Source organism: Leptosomus discolor, chromosome 18 (assembly GCF_034619465.1).
Source record: "Leptosomus discolor isolate bLepDis1 chromosome 18, bLepDis1.hap2, whole genome shotgun sequence".
NCBI lineage: Eukaryota > Metazoa > Chordata > Aves > Leptosomiformes > Leptosomidae > Leptosomus > Leptosomus discolor.
Window position 1 is genome coordinate 7140064 of NC_141408.1, and position 25693 is coordinate 7165756.

A 25693-nucleotide genomic window follows, 5' to 3' on the forward strand; every position below is an offset into this window, starting at 1 on the left:
ACACCAGGTTCCAGCAAACTGTGTGGACAATCTTGGATACATATTGGGAAAGCCTGAGTTATACGCTGTGCTGTAGAAATTGTCTGGCAGCCAGGACCTGGAGGTCCTTCCTCAATGCCACAGCACCCACTGCTCATCTGGCTTACACCAATGAACCTCAGTCATTGCCTGAGCTATCCACTGGCCCCACCGCAGTGATCCTTTCCAGCTCTCCATTTGCATTTTTTCCATTTTTTTCAGAGATCTTTTTTCTTTTTTTTTTTTCAAGAGAGTCATTTCTTTTTTTTAGCTTTTCTTTTGCATAAAAGGTTGTTTTTCTTTCTAAACACGTTTGTTTGTTGCAAACAGTTGCCAACACTTAAGCTTTTTGTTTGTTTGTTTATGGGCTATGGAGTGTCTTTTTTCCTGTTTTTCCCTCTTATTCTTCTCATTAAAACCTTAGTGAAATTTTCACAGTATTTTTACTCTACTGAAACCCAGGGCCTGGAGGCAGAGCAACAGATGGATTTGCATCTCAAAGTGGGGATTCTTTAGAAAAAAATAGAAAAAGGCCACTACCATCAAGTCTGTCTGAAACAATTCCCAAACACTTATGTCTATGAAAATCAGACTTTCCTTATAGTCAGTTAAGATTTCCCTTAACAAGAATTACAGCAGTGCAGTGTAAGAGATGTTTTTGTTACAAGAACGTGAAGTGTCCAGGCAAGCCAAAGGTGGTGTCCTCTGGTGACACCTCAGTTGCAGATCCTTACATGTCCTTTACTCTGTGCAGAGAGGAAAGATGAATCCTGAGATCTGGTGCTGGCTTAGGATTTAAGGGCTGGTGGAGTCTTGGCTCTGGAAGAAACTCCATCCTGACATTGGGAGTGCAGGGGATAAGGGATCTGAAGCCAGAACTGTTGCCCCTGAAACTCCTCTGATGAAACATGCCACCTCTGCTCCATCACCCAACGGTGCCTTTCAAAGGCATCAAAAAGCATTCAAAGAGAAAAGACACCCACCCCAACAAAATCAGTACCAGAGATGTACTCTGGTACTCAGCAGTGCTGGGGAGTCTGACCCCCTCAGCAGGGAGTCTAAGCAAATCACTGAATGCAGCTCCTATTTCAAGTATTAGGCAGGGGCAAAAAAATCCCAATGACACATAGAGCTGCAGACTGAGTTTATATATAGGCTGGCATAGAAAAAATAGCCTCTGTACTGTAAGAGCCGGATGGAGTACATGTACACGAGTGCCCCAGAGTGTACGCAAAGCCGAATCACCACCTGCCAGGGCAGTTCTACACTGTCATCCAGCAGGCAGGATGTCTCCTGACATAAACTGTCTGCTTTAAATAGACTTTGAACCAAAGCTGTAGTGCGTTTCTGAAGGCTAAACGTGTAAGCAAGCTGATTGAAACTAAAAAACATAGACAGACAATGAAGCCTTGCTTTGTTCCTGCTACTGGTACCAGTCCTGCTTTGGTTCACAACTGCTTTCAAAATGTTGCCATATCCAGTGTCTCCAGCTTTGAGCTATGATTTTGATCCTGGTGACTTGAGAGAACTGATTTTGTTAGAGGGAAAAACGTGTACTGGTAAAAATGAAGTCCCTTCATAGAAAAAGATAAAAATGAGACCACTCAAACATTATTGCACACTCCTGCCTGCTGGCAAATTCATCCATTGCAAAGGGATTACAGGGATGTGATGGTCCCACTGTCTGAGGACAGCCTTACCACCATGACCCAGCCCATGAACCTCTCCAATGTTCACGTCTACGCCAGCAGCTGTGACAGCACTTCTGTGCTGGATACACTGACTACAAACAAAAAGAAGTCTCTTGTTGATGGATTCATCACCTGCAAGCATTCAGCTTTCACTGTGTTGTGACAACAACCATTGAGTGCAATGTACTCAGTGGGAATGTCTTTTGTCAACAAAAGAAGATTTAATAAGGGAACCAGAACTGTTCTCCTTCCACTGATAACAGCCTCAGCACTGGCAGAGCTGGCTTCCTGCACATAAATCAAAAAGGCACTTGAAACCCTTGGTGGGTGCCCTCATCAGATGGCATTTAGCTGTTCCCAGTGCACACATCTCCATCTGAGTCACTTTTCTAGAATTCTTTATGCTAAACAGAGAAAAATCGGCACTTTTGAAGCATGATGCATCTCTTCCTGAAGTTGATGCCTAAAGCAGACCCTTTGAATTGCACCCTAGAAGAGGCTATTTCTCTCTGATAACTCTAAAGGGAGTCTAAGCAGTGTCCCAGGTTAGCTGAGATTAATTGCACACTACCTATACCAGCTACACGGCCAGAGTCACCCTGCTCATCACCACAACACAGCCATCTGCATCCTTGCAATGGAAAACCCTACAACATTTTAAATCTGGATACGAGGAAACCACACATCAAATCTAAAATGCAGGAACAGATATTGCAGGACACATTTAATTTCTGAAATTAGAAACACGGTCAGGATCCTGGAGCTAATGGCACACCAGGTGAACTTAATGACTGCAGCTGAGCAGAGCCCAGTATCAGCTGTCATGGGAAAGGTGTCTGTCTGCCTTGGCTCCCAGGCCAAATTGCAGTGGTTTCTGTAGGAGAGGCAATGCCAATGTTTTTAACTAGTCCTTCAGTTTGGTAGTATCAGCCTGGGAAATGCAAGAAAGCTTAGATCTTTAAGAAGTACAGAATTCCTTTTCTGTGGAAATGTCTCTAAGATATTTCAGGTTTAACAGCCAAAATGTGGGCTAACACTGAAAATATTGCTGTGGGGTGGAGGGTTTTGTTTGGTGGAAGAGGAAGTCATGCGTGAGGCGATGTGTGTGGTGCAATGGTACAGCACCAGTTGTCCATCCTTGACCCCATCCATCAAGTTTTAGCACTCAAACTTTCAGCTGCAGTGTTTCCTGAACCAAACCCCAAATTAGTCACCAAGGGGGAGGCCACTTACACGGACACCAAGTCTGCACATACTGTTAAGCTGTCCTTCCTCCCTGCATCTCAGTTTTCTTTCCAAGCAGCACTTCCTTACCCACTCTAAACAACATACGGCTCAGCCCAGCTGCAAAACCTGCCTTGCCAGGAACCACACCGACCCCAAGCATAACCCGGTGCTCTGAGCTGCAAAACTAACTCTCTTCTTCCACAGAAGTCAATTTGAGAAGGTTCTTTGAAAAGCTGAAACAGCAGCACCTGAAATCCTGAAATCAAGAGGTATTTGCATCAGAGCAGCTCACTACAAGCAAAAAATTGTGGCGCAAGATATAAAATGGCCCATCTTGTGGTTTAGCAACATCCTACACCTGCACAGAGGAGCTGCACCAGCCAAGGAGGAGGAGGAGGGTGAGGAGGGGAGTCCACGTACACCCCATGCCTGGCCGGCTCCACCACGAGAGGCAAGCTGTTATTTCGGCAATACAATGGTCCATGGTGGTGGTGGTGGGCGGTTGGATCTGTAACCACGTGAAATTGCACATGGAGGTACCAACACTTTCTCTGCAACTGCAGCAAGGCTAATTTGCCATCATCAAATGAACTCCTCTGCAGGGACAAGAGAAGAAAACTCACGTGTAGGGAGAAATTAGATTAGGTTTATCTAATGGAATTCATAAAGAAAAATCCCTCTCTAAGCAAAATCATCTTTGTAGAGAGCCAAGCGCTGCTGGAGGCAGTGTGGCTCCAACACGGCCCCCTCGTCCCCTGCCTTCCCTCCCACACCATCGTTCACTGAAGCTTCTCCGTACCCTGCCCTGCGCCACAGAGGTTCCCACACATTTTCTCCTTCATTTCACTCTATTAAAGCACTAATTGATTGACCAGATCATGAGAGCCCAGATCTCTCCCCTGGGACGCTGTTGTATTTGCAGTGACAACTGCAAACAAGATTACGGACGGGCAGTTCTGCACAGCGAATCATTAAAGCGTCAGCAGCCGTGCTGGCAGGACAAAACCGCCGTGTCCCATCCCAGCCATGTCCCTCTGCTCTCCCATGTTCACAGCTGGCTCTGAGCCCCTCTTCACCTCCCTGAGCCCCCTCCCCAGTCAGTGCCAGGTGCAATACTGCAGAGCTGGATGTGGCCCTTGCTCTACTTTTCCTGCATCCGGGGAACAAAATGCCTTTTGGTGCATGTTGTTGAGCTTGCTGGCTCAGGAGCACAGGGGCTTCTGCTGTCTCTGGCCTGTCCCTGGCTATCCCAGGGTGCCACAGGGGTGCTGCAGCATATAGCAAGATCTACCTATACCCACTCATCCACCAAAGATCATAAAACCCAATGTATCCCTCCCCCTAGCAAAGTTATGTGGAAGCCTGGAGAGACAAAAAGGTTTTTCCAAGCCCAGAAAACATAAGCAGTTGCTGAGCTGGTCCATTTGCCTCCCCAATCCTCCAGCTGTAGAGACATCCTCTATGGTGGACAAATGAGACCTCTGAGCAGCATCTCCACTGCCTTAAGCACCGTGTTGGTATTCTGGTCTTCCAACTCCTGCAAAGCCATCTTATTTATCCCAAACCAACCGGCCTCCTCCTGAACACCAGTGAATTATACTGGGCAATATCTAATCTGATGAATGGGCGCCATGTCTGAGCAGACGATAGCAGTGCTGTCCCTTCATGCAAGACAAAGTTTCCAGATACCCTTGCACAGGCAACACATTAGTGCTGGCTGAAATGATGTTCCCTGCAGCTTCCATGTGTACAGAGTAAGGAAAGAAGGAAAAAAATAGCAGGCAGCATTTTGCCTCTGAAATGATCACCATGCAAAGCATTGACTTTTCAAAATAATCTCATCAGTGCTGCTGGGTACAGAATTTATTCTGCATCCGATGCAGATGCAGCTCTGTTTAACCATTCAAACTTGTTCTGACTTCAAAAAGCATTTTAGCCAAGACAGAAAGGTTTATTTGAATTAAAAGCCTATAATCCAAGATTATTATTACTTCTGTTCATTTTGCTTACCCCCAGGGACTGGAGATCCTCTACACAACATCCTGTGCAAACTATTAAACACTTGCGCCTGAAGATCTTTCCACTTAGAAACAATCTGGGCAAAAACTGTAAATGAATATGAAATCCCAGTTTCTCACCTCTCTTTTCATCCCTCTCTCTGGCTTAGAATGACAGGGCACAGATCTGGAGTCTGTTTGCCAAAAAAAGGAGCTAATATTTACCGGCAGCCATGTTTGTCTTTTCTGTAATGCTCTTGATGGCTTTACAGACCTGAATGCCCATGCATTGGAAATGCCTCAAAACCCACTTGTACAAAACATAGCCCTCAGCACGTAAATGGAACCAGACTCATGTTCCCCGAGCTCTGCAAAAACAAATTCTCATGCCTTCATCAAATAGCATCTCTCTGACCATGAAACAGCTACCGCATCACCACAAAAACTGCTGGACACACTAAAGAAAATCAGCTTCAGGACAGTAAGTGTGAGCACCAGCAGGAGCAGCTCAGAGAAGGTAGGCAGAGGAAGGCAGGCGATGGGTGGCCACTCTTTACAAAATATAGAGGGGAAAAGTTGGAGAGGGAAGGGGGCAGACACCCTGCGAGAGACCATGGGAAGTCCAACACCCATGTGCAGGGCCAGGCTCATCTCTTCCAAAACAGGGTTCAATAGGTACTCCCAAAATCTCACCTATGCTCTTTTTTTTTCTTCACATTTTGTTTTGAATAAATGCAGACTCTGTGGAAGCAGCCAAAGGGGATGTCTCCATCATTGCTGCAAGATTGCTATGGTGGGTCTGCCCCAAATGAGGGAGAGTGGGGCTTCACCAGATGCTTCCAGCCTTCCAGCTCCTTCTGACTGTGATCCTGCACACTGAGGACTGGCTAATGGTTACCAGGCAGCTGTGTATTTAAGAAAAAATATTTAAGAGGGTAAGACTGTCTTAAACATTTAAGACAGTTAAAGATGTCTGTGCATGGGTACATGTTACTTCCATTTGCACACAGTTGGCACAAGGATATGAAAACCATTTGGAAAGAGAGCAGGAGGCACCCAGGGATGTTCTCTGCAAAACGGTGCTGTATGCATACTGCATCTCACTCGGGAAAGGCAGACTTTCTGAGGTGGAAAAGAGTCCGTGTTTCCTCAGCTCTCCTGGTATCATTTGTCTATATTGACTCAGCCTGAGATAGTATTTGTAGGGATGATTTTTTCCTCCCCCTAAATACCTCCTGACCCAGCTGAGAGACCACAGAGAGCCATTCTAACTGGAGCAGAACTGATCACTGCTACCTGAGAAAGCAAGAGTCAGCCACTTTACACACCCATATAACTCAATTTAAAGCCCACATGGGAAATCAAGTAGGGAAAATATATGAGAGACCCTCCATGTCTCTACTACCTGCTCAGGTCTCAGCTGAATACTGCTTCTCCCAGGGTGACCATCGCTCTTTAGGCAACACATGTGATAGGAGGGATGCACCCTTTCCCTATTATTTCAAGGCTGCCTCTTCCGTGCTTGATCCCTCTCTCTCCTCCCCATTCTTCCACTGCTTCTACCCCATCCCCTGCGTCCCCACTGCTATTGTTGTAAGATCCTTCCCCTCTGCAGCTTCTGCCATCTGGAATCGCCTTCCTGCATCCCACTAACTCACTCCAAGCTTCATTTGCTAATGCATCTCCAGGCCCTCTCCTGTTCCTTTGAATTCCTCTCTCCTTCTGCTGCTGTTTATTACTTAACTCTATCATTGCATTATTTGAAGTCTTATGAAGGTGCACTCAGAACAGAGTTTGCACAGAATTGCCACAGTATAGAAAGCTGAACCCTCAGCAAAAATACCCTGAGAGCCAAAATTGCAACAGTTGGAGGGAAGCTGTTTGGATGGAAGAGGGAAAGGCACTTTCTGGATGCCCGCATACATTTTCTTTCCCCTTGGGACGAATATAGGAGCCTCTTCCAGATGCCTTTTGCAGCCTGCAGCTTTGGGGTGAGGTTTCATGGTAGTAGCACTGCCCGGCCAGCTGACACCAAGGCAGCTGTCCCTTCTTGTCCCACCCTCACTGCCCTTGTCACCTAGCATCAGTCACAACCACAGGCTTGTGGGCACTATCCCCTCCTTAAAACCATCCCTTGGGGATGACTGCATGACTGCAGGGGTGAAGTGCTCTATCAGCAATCCAAACTCACACAGCCCCCCCCCGCCCCCCCCCCCCTCCCCCCCCTGCTCCTTTATAGCAAATGTGAGAATTGCACAACAAGGGGATATGGGAAACACATCCAAGCCCCGATTCTGAAAAGGGCTTTGTTTCAAATCAGACATAATCCTGCTGGAGATAATGCAGATGCATAAATGCTTTAGTTAACGACGAGGTGACTTATGGCCCTGCAGATGGCTTGGGTAAAGCCAGGTAGGAATGGGCAAAGGGAACCTGTTCCCTGAACGACACTTCCCTGTGTGGCTTTTTTCCTTGCTTTTTCTTTGTGAACAAGCAGCAAAATTATTATATTCTTCATGAACTCTCCTACCCCAGGAGAAATGAAATGTGAGATGAAGCCTTCTCTTCAAGGGCTTTGAAATCCAGGAAAGTGCTATGTAAAGAGATGTATTTTTACCCTTACAAGTAAAAGACCATAAACATTCTTTTTCTGAGGCCCTGGAGCACTTGTGCAGTTCAGTCAAAGCTTCACTGCCTGCAGGCAACCCCCAGGGCTGTTCTCTCCCACCGTGGGGCCAGTTACCTGAAGTCTCTGCACTCTTTTCACTCATCCCACCACAGCCTGGGCGGCACAAGGGCCATGGTCCCTGCTGCATGAAAGAGCAAGGTGAAAGCTGAGTCCAAGAGTCCTGCTGCTCTAAAACCAGAGCACACATCGTCCCTTTCTCACTTCCTTTGAGCAAAGCCACTGCAGGCATTTACGTGGGCTGAAGGGTCACTAAACAGCAGTGGGTTAACCTGTAAGCTGAATTTTAGGGAGGGCTCTGGACTTCTCTGCTTCCCCATCAAAGAGCTCAGCTCATGAACTTAATTTTCCCAATGGGTATTTTTGTTTTTTGAATGGCTCCAGTGAGGCCAGTCTCACTGCAGGGTCTAGAAGGCACCAGTGGCTCAGTGGGATGGGATGGTGCTTCCTCCTCTCCCCCCATCACATGCCGGGATGAGGCTGGCAAGGTACAATGGAGGCAATAAAACATTCGTGACTCCCACAGTCGTGCCCTTCGTGGTGTGCATCCCCCCAGACACGTTACAAACTACTGTGGCTTCACCATTGCCAAACTCTTGCTTTGGTAACTGAATACTAGAATCCAGACCAGGATTTCCAGGGTTATTTCTACCATATGCCATGAGGCCAGGAACAAGTTTTTAAAAGACTTTTAAAAGACTTTTACAAAGCTCCACCCAATTCAGTCTGGATAGTGCTGGAGGGTAGTAAAAGAAGACAAAAATGCTTATATCAAGGTTTCAAAATTCTTTTGATTCACATAAACTTGGTAACAGCTAAAGTTTATTAGCAAGCAAAGGCTGTTGGATGATCAATGAAATGAGCAGTAATCTCACAGAAAGCCACACATTCAATTCATTGGCAAGAAATTTGCAGCACTGTGTTTTGAGAGATTTTTAATCCCCTCCACAACAGCCTGGACTGCCCTTGTTTTTCCAGGAAGGTCTAACACTGTTTAAAATCACACTGCATGGCAGACATAAGGCAGCTTCTGCTGCCAGACCTGCCTTCCCTCCGATGCCTGAAAGCGTGAGGATCAAATCACCCCATGGCAGCATCATGGGTAAAATTTGCACTGGCACAACATGGTTATCCTCAGCCTCAGACCTGAATTAACCACAGAAGCATCAATTAGACATGACCCACACGGCACACCTTGCTTTGCTTGGAGCATCCCTCCACCACAGCCAAGGGACATTGAACAGTGGCACATTTCTGAGAGGTTCAAGGTTCCTAACTCAAAAGACTCATTGAGAAAAATGTTTTTCTCTTCCAAAAATGAATTCCAAAATGCTCCCAAACACGTTGCACAAATAACTGGGTGCTTTGTTGTGTTCAATCACAGCTCATCCTGGTAAGTGGTTTGCCTTCCTCCCACAGAGGGCTTAGCTGAGCGCAGGTCTCTCCAGCAACACGGGATGGTCTTACACAGCACATGGAGAGATGGACCCCAGTATCCTTTACACAAGCATTCATGCTTAGCAAAACATCTTGTGCTCCTCAGCAAATCAATTCTGGAAGCTATTGATAGTTGGCTAAAGTTGCATTTTAGAAAAAATGACAACTTACCTGCCAGAATATGCTGTCTATTGTATTTCCCAGAAATCCATCTCTGCCTTCTGATGATACCAGCTTAGGTCCCAGAATAGTCATAAATTCATCAAAATCAACCTGGCCATCCCCTGGAATGAAACAAAAAGATCAACGTTTTCAATGAAGTACCACTCAGTGCCAATGTCCAACATGCCACTCTGGATCTGCTGCATATAATGGACCTCTACATGCACTATGGCACCTTCTACATCAACTTCATGGTCCTTACAGACCCAAATTTGTTGGTAACCCAATGAATGGCCCATGTGGTGGCATACCCACACCTGAAGACAAGACCAGGCACTGCACAAATAGAGATGAATAGGTGGTTCCCCAGCCCTGGAGAGTTTGTAGGCAAGTCACTTCTCAAAAAATCAATTTTGGCAGGAGGACAGCAGCCATTAGCACGGCCAGGGCTCTTCTTCTCTACAGAACTGCCAAACAGCCAGGTCTCTGCAAAGCTTTTACAGGGCCAACCCCTTCCTCCAGAGGAAAGGAATACACTCGGAGGGAAGAGCCAGACTATTGCGAATCCACAAGGCATTTCATTTCAGCTTTCCATCAGCATCCATCTCTTAAAAGCGCTGTGTGCTCAGCATGCAGAGCAGGCAGTGTAGACAGAGCTTCAGTGCCATTAGCAGGAAGAGGAGACTGCTCCTGCCATTAATGAACTGAGCCTATGCAGTCCCAAGCCCCTGCAGTATATTGTATGTTTTGTAAATGAGGCACATAGCTGTTTGAAGTATATCTGAGCATTGTATCAGATGTTACTTTTCCCCCAGAGAACTTCTGTGATGCTTAATGAAAATGGCAAAAAAGGGAAATTCATGCCTGTTGAAGGATCTTAAAAATACCAGCTTCTCTGAACAGGGTAGTTCAATGTCTATATGCCTCTCCTTCACTGATAGGTCCATAGACATATCCTCCTACAAACTATTAGGATAATTGATATGGGTGGATATTTTAGCCCTCCCTCAAGTCTAGAAACAGGATCAGCAACTGTAACACTTTTTGGTGGTTTTTTTATTCAACTGACTGCATCCACCTCTCTATGTAGTTGCTGTTGCTAAATTATTAGGTGTAAGAAGTGTCTAAAGCCATCAGACTGAAGTGCTACTATTAAAATGTCACTATTGACTGCAGTATCTGCAGCAGCCCTGCATGACAGCTTTACCATGTGCACTGCATGCTGCTGCTATCTGTCCTTTTTATTATATTTTATATGTTTGATCTGAGCATACGCACCACTGATTGAAATCTCTCAATGTCCTTATCATCGCAGAAATACAATGTGAAAATAAGCAGAGTCAAAATGCTCCTTTGCCAGAATAGCTATCTCTATTCACTAGGCTCTGCCCGTAATTTCTTGAAGACAAGAGTGAACATCCTAGGGGTGAGCCAGTGCCAGAAGCTCTGAAAGGAAACCCAGCAGGGATTCAGAATAGCTTTGATCCCGTAACGTGCAAGAAGACCCCATCCAACTGCTAAATTTGCTCACATCTTCAGGGCTCAGCACGCGCTGAAGGGCTTCACAGGGCTGGACCAGGCTGAGCACTTGCAGGATGGAGCTCATTTCTGGGACAGCTTATTAAGCAGAAAAGGAATGTGGTAGGCACCCCATCACTTGGAAAGCCTTTCTTTAAAACATTCATGGGCTACGAGAAAATGTGTTCCTTCTACTTCCCCATGGGAGGCATCAGTTTATGACATCAAGTCGGATTGTATCAGTCACAGCACGTTGGATCATGTTGGGGAAGGTAATGCAAGGTGACAGTGGATTCAAGGCGATTTACATTGCAGTACATCACTTCAAGGGAAAGGCAGCAACAAAACCATACTCTATGATGCAAATTGGGTTAAAGAAATTAGGCAGATTAGCAAGAAAACAATTTGCATTTTAAAGAGATTCTAGTACCTGCCTGCGCATACATTTGGTCTATCCGTATGTGACCCCAAAATACTGAGTTATTCAATTTGTGTTTCTACAATGTCATTTCATCCACAGAGGAGAGGCAGGGCTTAGTCCTACTCATGACTCATGAGAAAGCAGGTTCCAGGGCTCCTGGCCTCTGTGTCTGACTCAGAATAAGACTTTGGGCAAACCCTTGCTCATGACTTCCCTGTGCCTATGCCAGGCATTGTAACTAACTTCACAGAGTTTAATGATCAGCTTAATTATAGCATTTTCCACAACCTCAGAAGAAAGATGTCATTACAAAATGCATTATCCCCTTATTGACTGCTTTTTTCAATTAAAACTGTTAAAATAGCAAGGAAATTAGACCCCAAAACCTTTCGCCTGGTAGAAATATCCCTTTAACATTTGTTTTAAACTGCAGAAAACAAAACTTCCTGCCATCAGGATCTCAGGATATTGCAGCATCATAATACCAAGAAAGAGAACTTACAATTTTGGCTGAAAATTCCTTTTACAGTATTCAACAGTCAGGAGAGAAATATTAGGAAAAAAATAACACATAGGCTCCAAGATACACCCAGTGCAACTCTGCATGATTGCAAGGTGAAAATACATGGGGTTGCTCTCCATAACCATGGCATAACCAGGTGATGCCCAATACCCTCATCCCCTGTAGGATCTACAAGCATTCAGGCCACTCATTGGATCCTGGGAGCACTCAGCTTGAAATTTGTGTTGAGTACAGCTGAAAGATGTCTTCCTCCTCCTCCTCGCCATAGTCATGTACATGGCGTGCTGCAAGCTGATGTGCAATGCACACATCAAGCATCTGTTTGAGAATCTGCATTGGAGGCAAATCAAACACAGAAACACGCACACATCCCCATGTTCAGCTTTGCTGTGCCTACACATGTGCTCCTCGCCCAAGAGTAGTTGATATTCGGAGCAAGCGATGTGCAGCTTATTCAGAAATGAACTTTTAGTTGGGTTTAAAGGATGGGAAGAAGGGGAGGAAAATTCCAGGCTGAAGAATAGGTGCTGTCTACGCTGCTCTCACCATCCCTTGCTCCTTTCCACAAGCCATCCAGCAAGCCCTGAACAACACTGCTGTCAGCAGTGATCACACAGCACCAATCCCTCACCATCCCCCCAGGGCCGATTTATAATGTGTGCGGTGTTCACACGCTCCCCACATCTTCTGCCTCCAAGCTCACGTAAGCTAGTTCAGCAAGAACTCATCACTCTGAAGGAAAACAACCTTGTAAGGAGGGATGGGGCATAAGCAGGCGAGAAGCTATGGCCAGGATGGAGCAGGCTGTGCTCCACGTTCACTGACAGTTGTAGCTATTCTCCTCTCCCTGCTCCCACCAGTTACAAATGCAGATGAGGTTTATAAAGCCAAGCCACGCTAAAGTCCCTGATTGATGAAGGCACTCACACGTTGCAATAACTTATTTACAAACTAGGAGGGCAGGAAAACCTCGAGGCACGGAGGTGCAGGTCAGCTGGGGCAGAGGAAGGCTGGCAGGTGGCACACTGGGTGAAGACCAGAGGGGTTCCAGGCAGGATGTCATTCAGACGCCACCCCATCCCCGAGTTACCACCGATCAGCCAAGGGATGATCACTGCTTGTGTGGGTGATCTTAACAAAACACCAGAGCTGAGTTTAACTCCTGGTTTTAAACCACCTAATACATTTATTTATTTACTTACAGTTATGCCTTAACATGGTTTTCTCCCATAATGCTTCCTCTTAATCCTGGCGTTAATGTCAAACAGTCAGAAGGAGGTTAGCAATCATGTGGCTGAACCTCGATGACTAAAATTCTGACTCAGAACATTGCTGGCCACATCATCAGAGACAAATCAGATCTGCTTATCATTAGTAGTCCGTTAGCATCAGCTGGGTGCTAAGTGCTTTCAGATACCCATAAAGGTTTTCTCCCTGCAAGACGCTAAGTTCTGACAAAAAACCAGGCAAATATGATAATAAAAAGGAATAGCAACTAGATGCACTGTCAACAGCCCTGGGAGCCGTCATGTGAGCCTGGCTTATTGCTTCATCACAGAAAGAGGATGCTGAAGGCACCCAGCCACATCTTTGGGTCCTCTGGGAACCTTTCCCGTGCCCAAAGACCCCACACAGCCAGCAAAGGCTCCTGGACCTGCCAAAGTCCCAAGGCACACTGTTCACTCATCGGGTGCAGAAAGACCTTCAGTTTGAACAGCCCCAGCATCAATGTTTGCCATGCTGGGAGCTCAGTTTGGCTGCCACCATGGAGCTCCACAGAGCTACAGCAGGGAATCATTGGGCCCTGCATCATTTCCAAAATCCACTTATGCCAAGCACACCAAAGATGATGGGGTAGCAGCTAAAGAGTTAGTACATTTGTCCTGATCCTACAGGATCTTCCATCAGCGTGACTCCATCTAACACTCCACCCTGTGGGACAACCTGACCCTCAGCCTTCAGTTGACCACTGTCTGTCCAAAAGCCTCCTATCGGAGTGGCTCCCTTGGAGGATGTAATTAAATAATCATTGGGCTGGAGAAAGACAGAACTGGAGAGGGAAACAAAAAGAGAGGGGGAAATGTGCATGAATTGCACTGCCTACACCCAAGGGCACAACAGAGACTTACACCTGGTTTTCAGAGCCTTATGCATTAAACTGGGAGCCTAGACAATCTGGCCTGACTGCTTCCTAAACAAGTCTCTTCCCTGACCAGTCTCCGGATAATCAGGTTCTCCCTCCTCCTTAAAAGTTTCTTGTCATGGCACTAAAACGAGGCACACGTTTAAACAGAGATGAGGATCTGCTGTGTGTAGACTGCTAAGTATTTGCACTTTTTTCTTCCTCGAGTTTGACCTCCAGAGTGCAGCTAGGTGATATATTTAAAGTTAATGAGCTAGTCTTTTGCAGCTTGGGTCCCAGGCGCACACAACACTCCTGTTTATTTTTATTCTCTTAATAGCTAGCTGCAGTGACTCTCTGTCCCGGCCTGTGTCATTGTTTGTGCCCATAAAGTAACCTGTGCAGTAATAAAACAGTCTGGTGAAGGCTCTTGCTGCTGTGCCTTGAAATGATGCAGAGGATGTGCACAGAAAAGCTCCAGCCACAGGATATTTCTCAGACAAGTATTTTGGTTGCAGAGATTTTAAGGTCAGAGGAGAACAGCCTGATCACCAGCCTGACCCTTTCCCCAGCATGACCCAGAGACTTTCTGCCTAATTACAGCCTTTAACCATAACTTCCACAAGAACTAGGGAAAGTCTTTCATAAAACTTTTGACTTTGAAATCGGCTGAAATGAAGAGATAAAGCTCCACTACAATGCTGACACAGCTGTTTTGCAGTGGGGAAAATGAGGCACAGAGCATCACCTTCCCATATATTACCAGAAAGGAGGCTGCCAGCAGAGGCAGGTGCTAGACCTCACCTGCCTGCCTGCCCACATGGTGATCCACAAGCATGGGATGTGTAACAAGTCTCCAGGATAAAGAAAGACAGTAAGCATCTCCTATTTCCAAAGAGCCCTATTTGCATTCCCTTAGGAGCTTCTGCCCCAGAGCCATCTGCAGTGGGTCTCTGATATTCCCTAACAAGGCATACATGTAAAAAATATTATTTCTTGTTTCTCTTGCTCCTCAGGAACAGTGGGGGCATACCCATCAGACACTCTTTTACTGTTTATCAGCTCTGCCACACATCCCACAGCTTTAGTGACTTTTTGGAGGAAAAATGGCACTGGAGCCCAAGGAAAGGGTGAAACATTTCCACTGGAGCCCACTCTGTCCCTTACTGGCATCTCCATGTCCTGCAGTTTTAGGAGTAGCTGTGTGGAGCTGGCTGCTCTGATGCAATGACAAGTACACATAAAGATCAGCAAATTGTGCATACACATGGTCCTGGAGGAGGAAATTTCCATGGGGTCTGAAAGGCTCAAACTGAGCCCAGAAAGATGGGCTGCATCCATCCAACACTGAGAAAAGGACCTTGAGAGTTACTCATTTTGACAGCCTGTTGGCTCGTCTTGCAAGGAAGAGGAAATGGCTGCAGAGGACTTGTTTGCTTCCCCATTAAAAGAAAAAGATCTATTAACTCCCCATGTTTGCCCAAGGGGAGCCTGTCTAGGAGCTGTCCCGTGAGACAGTGATTGAGGAGGACTGGAGGCTCTGCCTCTGTGGCGCTAGGTGTGATGTGTCCCGTGCTCCACCACAAGCACTAAAACAAGCAGGATGCTGCTAGTGCTTGGCTAGAAGAAAAGCCCAACAAAAACAGTGACTGCAGTAAAAAAAAAATATATCTCCATCAGACACCTGCCAAGCAGCGTGCCAGCTTCACGCTGGCCCTGGGAAGCCACAGGATACCCCAATTACTGTCCCCATGACCAGCCGTCCTGCAGGGAAAGGCCCTGCAGAGCCTGCTGAGCGTGGCGTGCCTCCAGCACGGCTGCTGCAAGCCCCCACTGTCCCCTCGGACCCACGTCCCCCCGAGATCCTCTCCCCTGTGCAGAGGCACCTAGCACGTAAAATGAAGAGGGCTCATTTTGTGGGTCTTTGCAGAGCTCTTGTTCCTTGCAAGTTGTAACCAGTTGATCCCTTTGTCAAATGGCTCAAGAGGAGCAAAATCACGCCCCAGCTACCCAGGACTTTAATTATTTTTGCTTTCCAGGCCCCAGGAATAGCAGGAGAGCTCTGCGTGCATCGCGGCAGCTATCAAACAGCTCGACACAACTTTGAGACGACCAGCAAGTCACAGGCTCATTAAAGCAGAGGAATATGTTTGTTCCCTGTGGCATATGCATTCTGTGAAACCAAAATCATAATACCAGGAATACTGCATTTTAAGGAATAAATAAAATTAAACAAGGATGCAAACAAATTACAAGACATGCCTGCATGAGACTGATCACAGATCACACGCTGTGTTTTGCAGAGGGCTCTGCCCCATTGGAGCACAGGGTGGACAGTTTTCAGGGAGAGAATTGCAACACAGCGTTTCCTCTTGTCCTGTCTATTCGACACAGCTGCACTCAGCCATCCAGGCACTGCATCAAAGACAGAATTTGATATTACTTATGAACCTCTACCCTGTACTGAGCTGCAAATCTGACTAGCTTCACCAGCAACAATAATTACTCTTCATCCTTTGCGGCAAGAACACATAATATGATAATCTCCATTTTACAAATCAGAGCAGACACGAAGAAAGTGGCCTCTATAAATAAAGACAAGTCTCATCAAATTCATCTCACTGACCAAGTTTCTCAGCTCAGCAACACACTTTAAAGGACAACCACAGTGAATTGTTGCTAGATCATTTCTCACATATAAAAATCAGAGGCCTTTGGGTACAGAGGACAAACCCAAAGTCTGCAACAACCTGTCCATGCTTTTCCTATTAGCCTTGCATTTTAAACACAGAAACCATTCCTGGCCTACCTCCAGCAGCCTGGGCTATTTTACACAGTTTCATGTTGAAATGTTGAAATGCAAGGAACTATCCATGGCAGTAAAATGGGGGGGGATTGAAGAAAAGGAGAGGGAGAGACAAAAGAAAGGGATAAAATGTTTTCAGTTTTTGAATGTCACCATTGTCCCACACAGCGCAGCGCAAGCTGCTCTTCTGGACAGAAGTAAATATTTGGCCATGCAATGTCTGACAGCAAGGAACTTGCCTTCTGCAGGCCACAGGGGAAAGCTCAGCACTTGATTCTTAGAAGAGATATTTATTCTCTCTCCAGATCTCCCAAGTCCAGGTCCTTTGGTCATTCCCATCCTTGCAACACAGCATACATGCGCCAGCCAGTGGAGCACCCAAATTTGGTGTCCCTTCACTCGTGTGGGGAAGCAAGTACAAGCAAACCAAAGCAATGTCTATGTACAAACCCTGAACAGTAGTACAACAGCTTGGAGAATGGACTTTTAGGGAGATGACGTACTGACTCCATCCCTTGACGCCATGAGTTATGGTGCTGTCATCTATTCACTTTCCAAAGGGCATCACAGCAAGTCTGTATATGCACTGCTTTACGGGGTAGCACTGGAGCAGCACAACTTCTACATGCAAAGCATAAGAAGACGATAAATCTGCAGAACCCCACTGCAACCATGGGTCTGCCCAAAGCTATATGAACCTCAGAAATAGCACCTGGGAGAGTTGCATATCTTCAAAATCTTTTTGCCAGGGTCACCATGAATAGCTTACTGAGTTTTGTCCCCCTCTTCAATTCCCTGCTCCACAAAGAGACATCGCAAAACAGCTTGAGTTTTAAATCGGGATTTCTTTCCCCTGTTTTTTTATTCCTCATAAGGCTGTCATATCTGTATTTTCACTACTACTGCTGACGCATCACAAAATGTGATAAAAGGTAACAGGTAGCTCGCTTGTACACTGATGAAACCAGCTCATCTTTTGCTTGATCAAAGTATTTCCTATTTGTACTATAATAAACAATTTGACACGCTGGGGTTGGGTTTTTTTCCCTCTTATGTTAGCCTGAAGTTATTTTTCCAGGGTACTGAAAACCAGCTGCTCCTCTAATTAGTACATTGAGTGCTTATTTTATTTCTCAGATAAAAGTGTCTTATGTTGTAACGAAACAGTTTGACACTTAAGTCACACATTCATCTATTTTATTGCGAAAGTCTGCTTAAAGAGTAGGCATCCCAGATAAGGCAACACATTTAATGTGCCATTTCTCTGCATTTTTATTAGCATTACTGCCAATTGGAAGAATTTACAAATAATTTCTTTTCCAGCACATAAATATATAAAATATTTTACTTTCCACATACTGGCAGAACATTTCAGGTCATTTGCCAGATTGCAAACAGAAATGTATGCACCTCTCATAGTCTGCAATGTTTATGTTCATGCAATACCTAATTATGTCTAAGAATAAAGCGAATCAAGGGTATAAACTAAGGTAAGATTTGACCTCTATTTCCAAAAGCAAACAATGTGTCCCTATAAGGCACAGCACACTGGATAGATGCCCAGCTATACTGAACAACCTTCTGCTGGCATACAGTCACGCACCACTTCTGTCAAGATGTAAGCAAAGCTTTGGCCTAATGTGAATCTCATGCTCTGACATGTGATGGAACCACCTTTCCTCATTTCTCTTTCCAAGAAGAGGCGTTTTTGCACAGAAAATCCCTTTTCCTACTGTTCTATTTTGATATTTCATCTCTCTCACATCAGCAATGCTATAGCATCTTCCAGTAGTTCACAGAAGGTTGTTTCTGATGATTTATAAGATTTCTCTTGAGACCTTGAAATATTCCAAGCAGATTCTCATTTTTCTCCCTAATTCAGTTTTTTATGCCGAGTATAATATTTCCCCCTGCGGCAGCTGTGTTCCTCTTCACCTGTGTGAAGCACACTTTGCAGAACAGTAAAGAAACTTAGAAGGAAATGTGGAGAAGGCAGTTGTAGGAAATGCAGTGGATACTCCAGCCTCTGAAGCTCAGCTTCCTTCAGTGAGGACTGGCGAGAATTAGATATTCACTGGAAATAAGTGCATTCAGAGAATGGGGGCAAATATAGCTGGAAGCGTGGTCCTTTGCAGGGCTGTGGTGTGCCCTCAGGACAAGGCATGGCCAAGGCTGAGGTCTTACCACATGTCCCCACCAGGTCCCAATACTCACCCCGTGCCCCAGCACAGTAACAAAACATCTCCTGCCCCAGTGGCCCAAACTCAACAGCCTCAGCTGTTGGGGTAAAAAAAAGCCAAGTCAATGGGCAACATGTGGTCAGCCTCTTGGGAATATTTAACAGCCATCTCTGGGGATGGGAAAGTGGTTTTTGATGCATCTCAATATAGGATTTGCTATGAGTTTGCATTTGCTTGTACACAGGAAAATGTATCTTGCTCTGTTTGCCAGCTCCAAGCCATCATGGGGTCCTGTTTTACTGTTTCTTGGCTAAAATTCTCTTCCTCTTCCCCAGCCCTGCAGCAACTTTGCTGTGTCATGGCACTGAAGCCCAGCAGACAAGTAACCCAAGCCTCTCCATGTGCCATGGGCTTCACAGCATGGGACAACCTGCACCCTTGCAATTCTGACCGGCAGGGGTCCTGCCGCTCTGAGCCCTGGAAGAAGTTTGGAAGGTCTTGAGCAGCCTCAGCATCACCCCCATGACGTTCTCTGTGGACAAACCCACTCATTGCACTCATTTCCACTCTGTCAATGCCAGGGCTGCTGGCATGTCACCTGCGAAAGAAGGCTGATAGTAGCACTCAAAAGCCATGGAGGCATTAAAAGTGATATGACACCCGTGAAGAGCTCCTGGGCAAAATCCAAGATGTGCAATTGCCATTTTCACTTAAGCTCAAGTAGCATTTTCTAACTAACATTTTGCCTCCAAATGCAATGAATTATGAAATGCACCTTCATTTCTGCTCTGATTTGGAGGCTCACTGTGCGTTACTGAACAGCTCCATGTTACGGCCCCAGAAGCAACTGTCCTAGGGCATCTCTGGGGTTGATCCCTGCGTTATTCACTGAGCTCAGTGAGATGCTTTGTGGCAGAAGGTGACATACAGGTGTGAAATGCTCTTGTCGTATCAGTTTATGCTCAGCCACAAAACCACTCCAGCGTACATTGCACATGCTCCTCTGAAAACATGTTTTGTCCAACCTTGCAATCCTGCTCACACAGCACAAATGTCTCCTCAGCCTGACCTAGACAAGGCTGAGCCTCCCTCCATGTCCCTACAGAAAACAGGGTTTGCAATGAAAACCAAATTCAGACCAGCTCCAGTTGCTCATTATTTGAAGCCCATCAGTTAAATAAGCCATGGCAGATACAGCCACTCTGCCATCCTGCAGTGCGAATGCACTCCCAAGGTGATTTCGGATCAAAACCGTATGTTTGCACTATGTCTGTTCAGGCTGGTTCAGATTAAATATAAACAACTGCCAATTGTATTACCTCATTACTAGCAGACACTGGCAGCAGCCTTGCATGGAGAAATGGACGTCTGGCTACGCTACCTGCCGTCACATCATAATTCATGTCAGGTGCTGGGAGATGCGCAGGAGAATTACCGCCTCCCCCCGGCTTTCCTGACCACAGGGGACTCCTCCTTGAACGTGACCTGCCATCCAGCCGAGCTTTCCACCTACCTGATGCTGAGCCAAAGCCTCAGAAAAACTCAGCAGTGCTCAACAGGAGTATATGGGAAGGAAGGTAGGGCTGTCCCTGGGAGCACAGGGCACAACTGACATCCCAGGAGCTCCCTGGGTTCAAGCCCTGCTACCGAATGATGCTCACGCACAGCAGGAGAGGAAGGAAGAAGCTATTGCTGGTTCTCACTATATATTTCAAGTTAAATCCCAGAAAAAAAAATGAAGACAATCCATTGGAGAAAAAAGTAACCATAAGCCATACAATATTAATTCAAGACATATAGCATTAATTCAATTTGCAGGCAAGGTAAATCTTTCATATAACATTCCCCTATTTGCTCAGTGCCTAAGGAATTTCCCATTACTCTGTCTTTTTTTTAATGTATGGCCCATTTGACCTTCACATAGCACAGACTTGTGTCCAGCCCTCAAAACCTCTGCTCAAAATACTGCAACAACAAGGCAGCTGAGACTTAAGAAGAATAAAAACACACAGTACAACCAGACTGTATCTTCAGAGCTGTTGGAACTGTTGAGCTGGAAGAGATGGAGGATCACCTCCCATCTCTGCAAAAGCGACGTTGAGCTTTCTGAAAAGTCTCAAACAGGAATTTAACACCTTCCATCTGCAGCTCATTACTCTACATTTTAACTCCACCTCTCCGATTACAGGTCCCTGCACACTAGGAGTGTATACGAAAGAGTGCCAAAGTCTCAAGTCTGTGAGACCAAGAGTCAGGGAATAACTGGAGATGAATCAAAACTGGAAGCCAAGTCCACAGCACTCTTTTTCCAAAAAAGTGCAGAGTTTCAGTAAAAGACCCCATGAATTGGCACCACGCTGAGTCTGGCCTTTGCAAAACCTAAAGAGAAATCACCCAGTCTGCTAGGAAAGGCCAGCAGAACATAACAAGGTGCAAACAAGAATTTTTGGAGAAAGTGCTTTTAAAAGTGATAGATTTTTTTCTTTTCTTTTCTTTTAGGAATGAGATCATTTCAACAACTGATCTTCTCTATCCGCCAGGTTTTGCATTACTTTGTCTCCCTGGCTAGGGGAGATACTGAACACCCTCAAGCAGAGTGACAGCCTCTTCCCTGCTTCCCTTGGCCTGCTGAATATAGTTGTACTGTGCATCTCATGGGGGCATTCAACTTGCGTATACCCAAGGAGAGCTTCACTCACATGGTCTCTGCTCTCAGCAGGCTCCCCAAGGATGCTGGTGTCGCATCGGCTTGCCAAGCATCCCCCTTCAGACCAGGGCTGCAGCCAGCACTCTGGTTCGGCATGACTTCATCTAAATTTGCACAGTGTTTTCCCACCCTGCTGTAGCAGCCTGCAGAAGGGTGGGAGAAGGTCAGATCTGCACCCCAGCTTCCCTGCGCATTTCAGGCATCAGGAAAGTCTCCCTGCTCTGACCAAGGACATTTTAAAGACAGACTGTTCATTGTGATCAGCTCTGATTGTAGCTTTGCAGCAGTTAAAAAGTCCCCCCTGGCTCCAGCATCCTGATGCTGCATTTCTCTCTTCCCGTTAATGGTGGGTTCTGTTTCTTTTATTACCTCTTAGTAATTGTTTGACGAGCTCTCACAGCAGGACTTTGCTCAAAATTATTCCACCCTTCCTTCTAAACTTCTCCTTCAAAAACCATCAACTCTTCACTACAACACAGCACAGCTCACATCCGCAGTATCTTTTATTTGCAAGGAGCAGTGAAGCCACAGGACCGGGCAGCTCTACTTGGTTGGGCGCTCAGGTCATCTCCAGGTAAGCATCACTGGGCCAGATGCTGCCCAGGAATGCAAAGAGAAATGTTACAACAGCCTTGCAAAAGACCATCTGCAGCATTGCAGAGAAAGGTTGCAAGAGCTGGTGTGTCTTCACCCAGCTGTATCAGTTGGTCAAATAAAAGATGCTCCATCCTCCTCGTGCAGGTTGTCTGAGAGGCACATGTACCTACAGGAGGTTGACAGCTCACAGTCATCTGTCCTTTCCTTCCTGTGACGAAAGGCAAAGTTTCACAGCTTCCTCTCCAGACCTTTCTTAGTGACGGTAAATTATTCAAGCCAAAAACATGGGCTGCAACGCACTGGGACAGCCCCCTTCCACCAGTAACAGAGAAGAACCAACAGTGAGGACTTACCATCCATGTCAAGGCGTTGCATGATAATTGCCAGCTCCACCTCACTGGGCATGTATCCCAAGGAACGCATTGCCATGCCCAGCTCCTGCTTGGATATGAAGCCATTCCCATCCCTGTCCAGCACCCGGAAAGCTTCACGGATTTCTGTGAAGGAGAAGGAAGAAGAGAGGAATTATTATGGTGGAGGACTCCTTGGTCAATGCATCTGCACACATGGGACACAGAAGCAGCATATATTGGCTTTTCTAACGTTAATGAAGCAATCTGATCATTTCAAGTCAGTGTAATCGTGATCATTCATACAGGTGTGTGCACATGAATGTCAGTCACACGTGCATGCCTCTATGCAGGTAGATAAATACAACAGCATCCACACTCATGCTGCCTATTTTCTGTGCTAAATATCATTGCAAAATTCTGTATTCATCACACATTGAACTACTTCTGCAGCATGTGCCCTGGACTGCTGTGGGTGAACCATCCTGAGCTACAGTAAAGTCTCCCTGCACACGGCTGCACAGCAAACCCCAGCCCCAGGGACTTCTCCACCAGCCCTTCTCCAAGCCCCTCAGCATGTCTGCAAGGGAGATCTACTTTATGTCACATAGACAGACCAAGCTCTAACTTTCTCCAACAAAACTACATGAACAGGAACAGCTGGGTGCTGACTGCATGCTCTGCAGGGTATGAAGCTCTGTAGCCAAAGCCTGGATGTGCACGTTCTCCCTCATTCGACAAATGTGGATATATATCTTTTAAACCGTACCCGGGCAATTTCCATCTCTCACTCCTCTTCACAGCTTTTCTCTAATTTATAACTGTTTTACAGCAATAAACAGACTCAGATCAATAAAAATGCTGACGGCATCAAAGGAATCACTTCCATCATTCTTCCTCAGCCTGGCTCAGCTTTTGACATCTGACTTTGTTTTGCTTTTTAATTCTGGCATATCCACCTCCTTAATAGCCACTCTCCACTCATTCAGCACACCAAAGAACCCCCGCACATCCACCTCGACAGCTCTGTATGTTTCCTGCTCCTCACAGACCTCTCAACATGAAGCCCCACCACCAAGCTCACTTCCCGATCTGACCCTTGCAAATGCCAAACAGAAAATTTTAACATTTCAGCCAGCTGGAAGCCTGTTTACTTGAAAGGGTTTGGTTAGAGGTGGGGAAAGAAAGAGGTGCTGATTTCTTAATTCTAGTTAAAAGGTCCTTGCACCATGCTGCGGAGACGAAAACACAGGATGCTTTATCATATCTGTTTTCGGAATGAGGATATATGAAAAACCAGCATGATGGAGCCTGCTGCAAATTTGCTCAGAGGAGTTTAATCTTCACCTGAAAGCATTTCATTGGAGAAGGGAGAGAGAAAACTCTGCAGGTTGTTTGTTTTTTTTTTTTGGGGGGGGGGGGAACCTAATTAAAAAATAATCTATTCTCTATCAGAAAACAGATTGCATGGAAAAAGTTTGGCCAGCCCTGGGTAGTTCAGGCATCAAGCTTCAGACAAGAAAATATCCTTGGTCCTGACATGGACTGCCAGGATGTAACCTCTCTCTGCCCTCTGGTCCCCAGGTGTAAGGGAGGCATCAGCCCCCTGCAGCGGGGCCACGTGAAAGGTAGTGGATGGTCCTCATTCCTCCCGGAAAAAAGCCAGAAGCATCATAACCCACCAGAAAATGATTTCCATGACGTCTTTGCTAACAGGTTATTTAAAGCTTTACAATTCAAAGGCTGCTTCTAAATCACCTCACATCAAAGTTCACCACCTCCCTTGACAACACCAGTGTGTTCGCAAAGTCTGGTCCAATTTCCATGTGCTGCTTTCTGCTGTGTGTAATACTCTGTAATGTAATGTGTGTAATGTGCCAGGGCCAGAGCACCTCTGCGACCTACTGCTTAATCTTCACCACAGCTGTGGTTATCATAACGAGATATGATCAATTTTTAATCCAGCCAAAGAGCCCACTGATGCAAAAAGTGAAGATCCTATTAATTCCAATGAATATTGGGCCAGATCTACATCTACACTTTGGGTTCAGGTATACGTTGGCCGTGGCTTCTTTAAACTTAAATGCTTTACCTTGTCTCCCTGCCAGCCCAAGCTGGTGTAAGCTCAGTGATATGAAAAGATGGTAAGGCTGTTCAAAGCAAGCTCAGCTGGAAGTATTGGTACATAATGCAAAGAGCCTTTGGAGTAGGAACGAATCCCATTAGACACTGCCAGCTGTAGTGAAATCTATTTTTCATACACTGTGCTGAAAGCTAAAGTGCAGTAAATATTACTTCAAAATCAATTAATTTTAAAATAAACTTTTGACAGCTGAAGACGAAAGAACTAAAAATATTGCAAGGAGCTGAGAAAGTATTTTAGAAAATAAAATATGAGTCTACCTTCAGAAAAGTTTACACGTGAGTTAGACTGATCCAAATTACATGAATAAATTACGTCTTCACAGGGGCTCCGCTGCAGGATATCTGAATGCCAACATCTAGTGAGTATCCTCTCCACATACACTGAGTTCAGAAGGCTCATTTAACAGCACTGCAACCTTTGAGCCTCGATCAGTGGAGAAAACCCCACACATTTGGGGACCAGCTTTGTTCTGTACCTCTCAGAAACCTGAACTTTTGACCAAGCCTGAAACATCCTTCGCACATCAACATCCTGACACCAAATAGAGCTTTTTTCACTCATCACTCTATAAATACCACTTGTGCAGAGGTATATTTGAAGAGCTATTTATAGATTGAACACACTGTACACGAAGCAGCTAGGACCTCAGTCAGTGCCTCCTCTTTATCTTTACATGTAACACCACCTCCTTATCAGCTTTTCTTTGTAGTGATTCTTTCTCCTCCGACGTACTCGCGAGTGCTGTCCTGCACAGCACCCACAGTGTGAGCCATAGGCCTGAGCATCCTTCCCAAACACAGCCCCACCAGTTCTCCCTGCCAGCACTGCCAAAAAAGCCAGTCCCAAACAGCGGTCCATGAACCTGTGGCACCCTGGCTGGCCCTCACCTTTATTTCCAGCTGTTAAGTTTCATTACCCAAGCTAAAAATACACCAGCACTTTCCCCATATGACTTTCCCAAAGAAGTCTCCATGGCAACTGATGCTCCTGGCTCAGAACTAGAAGCGGATGTGGTCCATGGAGTAAATCTCTCAATAACGACATTGCCAGGGCTTGGGAGAAACTTTGAGACCTCTTCCATTTCAGCTGGAAGCTGCTCTGCCTA

The 25693-nt window shown here is 45.8% G+C and overlaps 1 protein-coding gene across 2 annotated transcripts in view; it reads right to left on the reverse strand.

The window, feature by feature from the left end:
- CALN1 (calneuron 1) overlaps positions 1 to 25693 on the reverse strand; it is a 128889-nt gene that overhangs the window by 45397 nt on the left and 57799 nt on the right. For both annotated transcript variants that reach the window (XM_086475295.1, XM_086475296.1), the window contains 2 exons: positions 22446 to 22589; positions 9228 to 9340 (listed from right to left, as the gene is read on the reverse strand). In XM_086475295.1, the coding sequence (XP_086331421.1) occupies positions 9228 to 9340; positions 22446 to 22589 (257 nt within the window). The remainder of the gene's footprint in view (positions 1 to 9227; positions 9341 to 22445; positions 22590 to 25693) is intronic.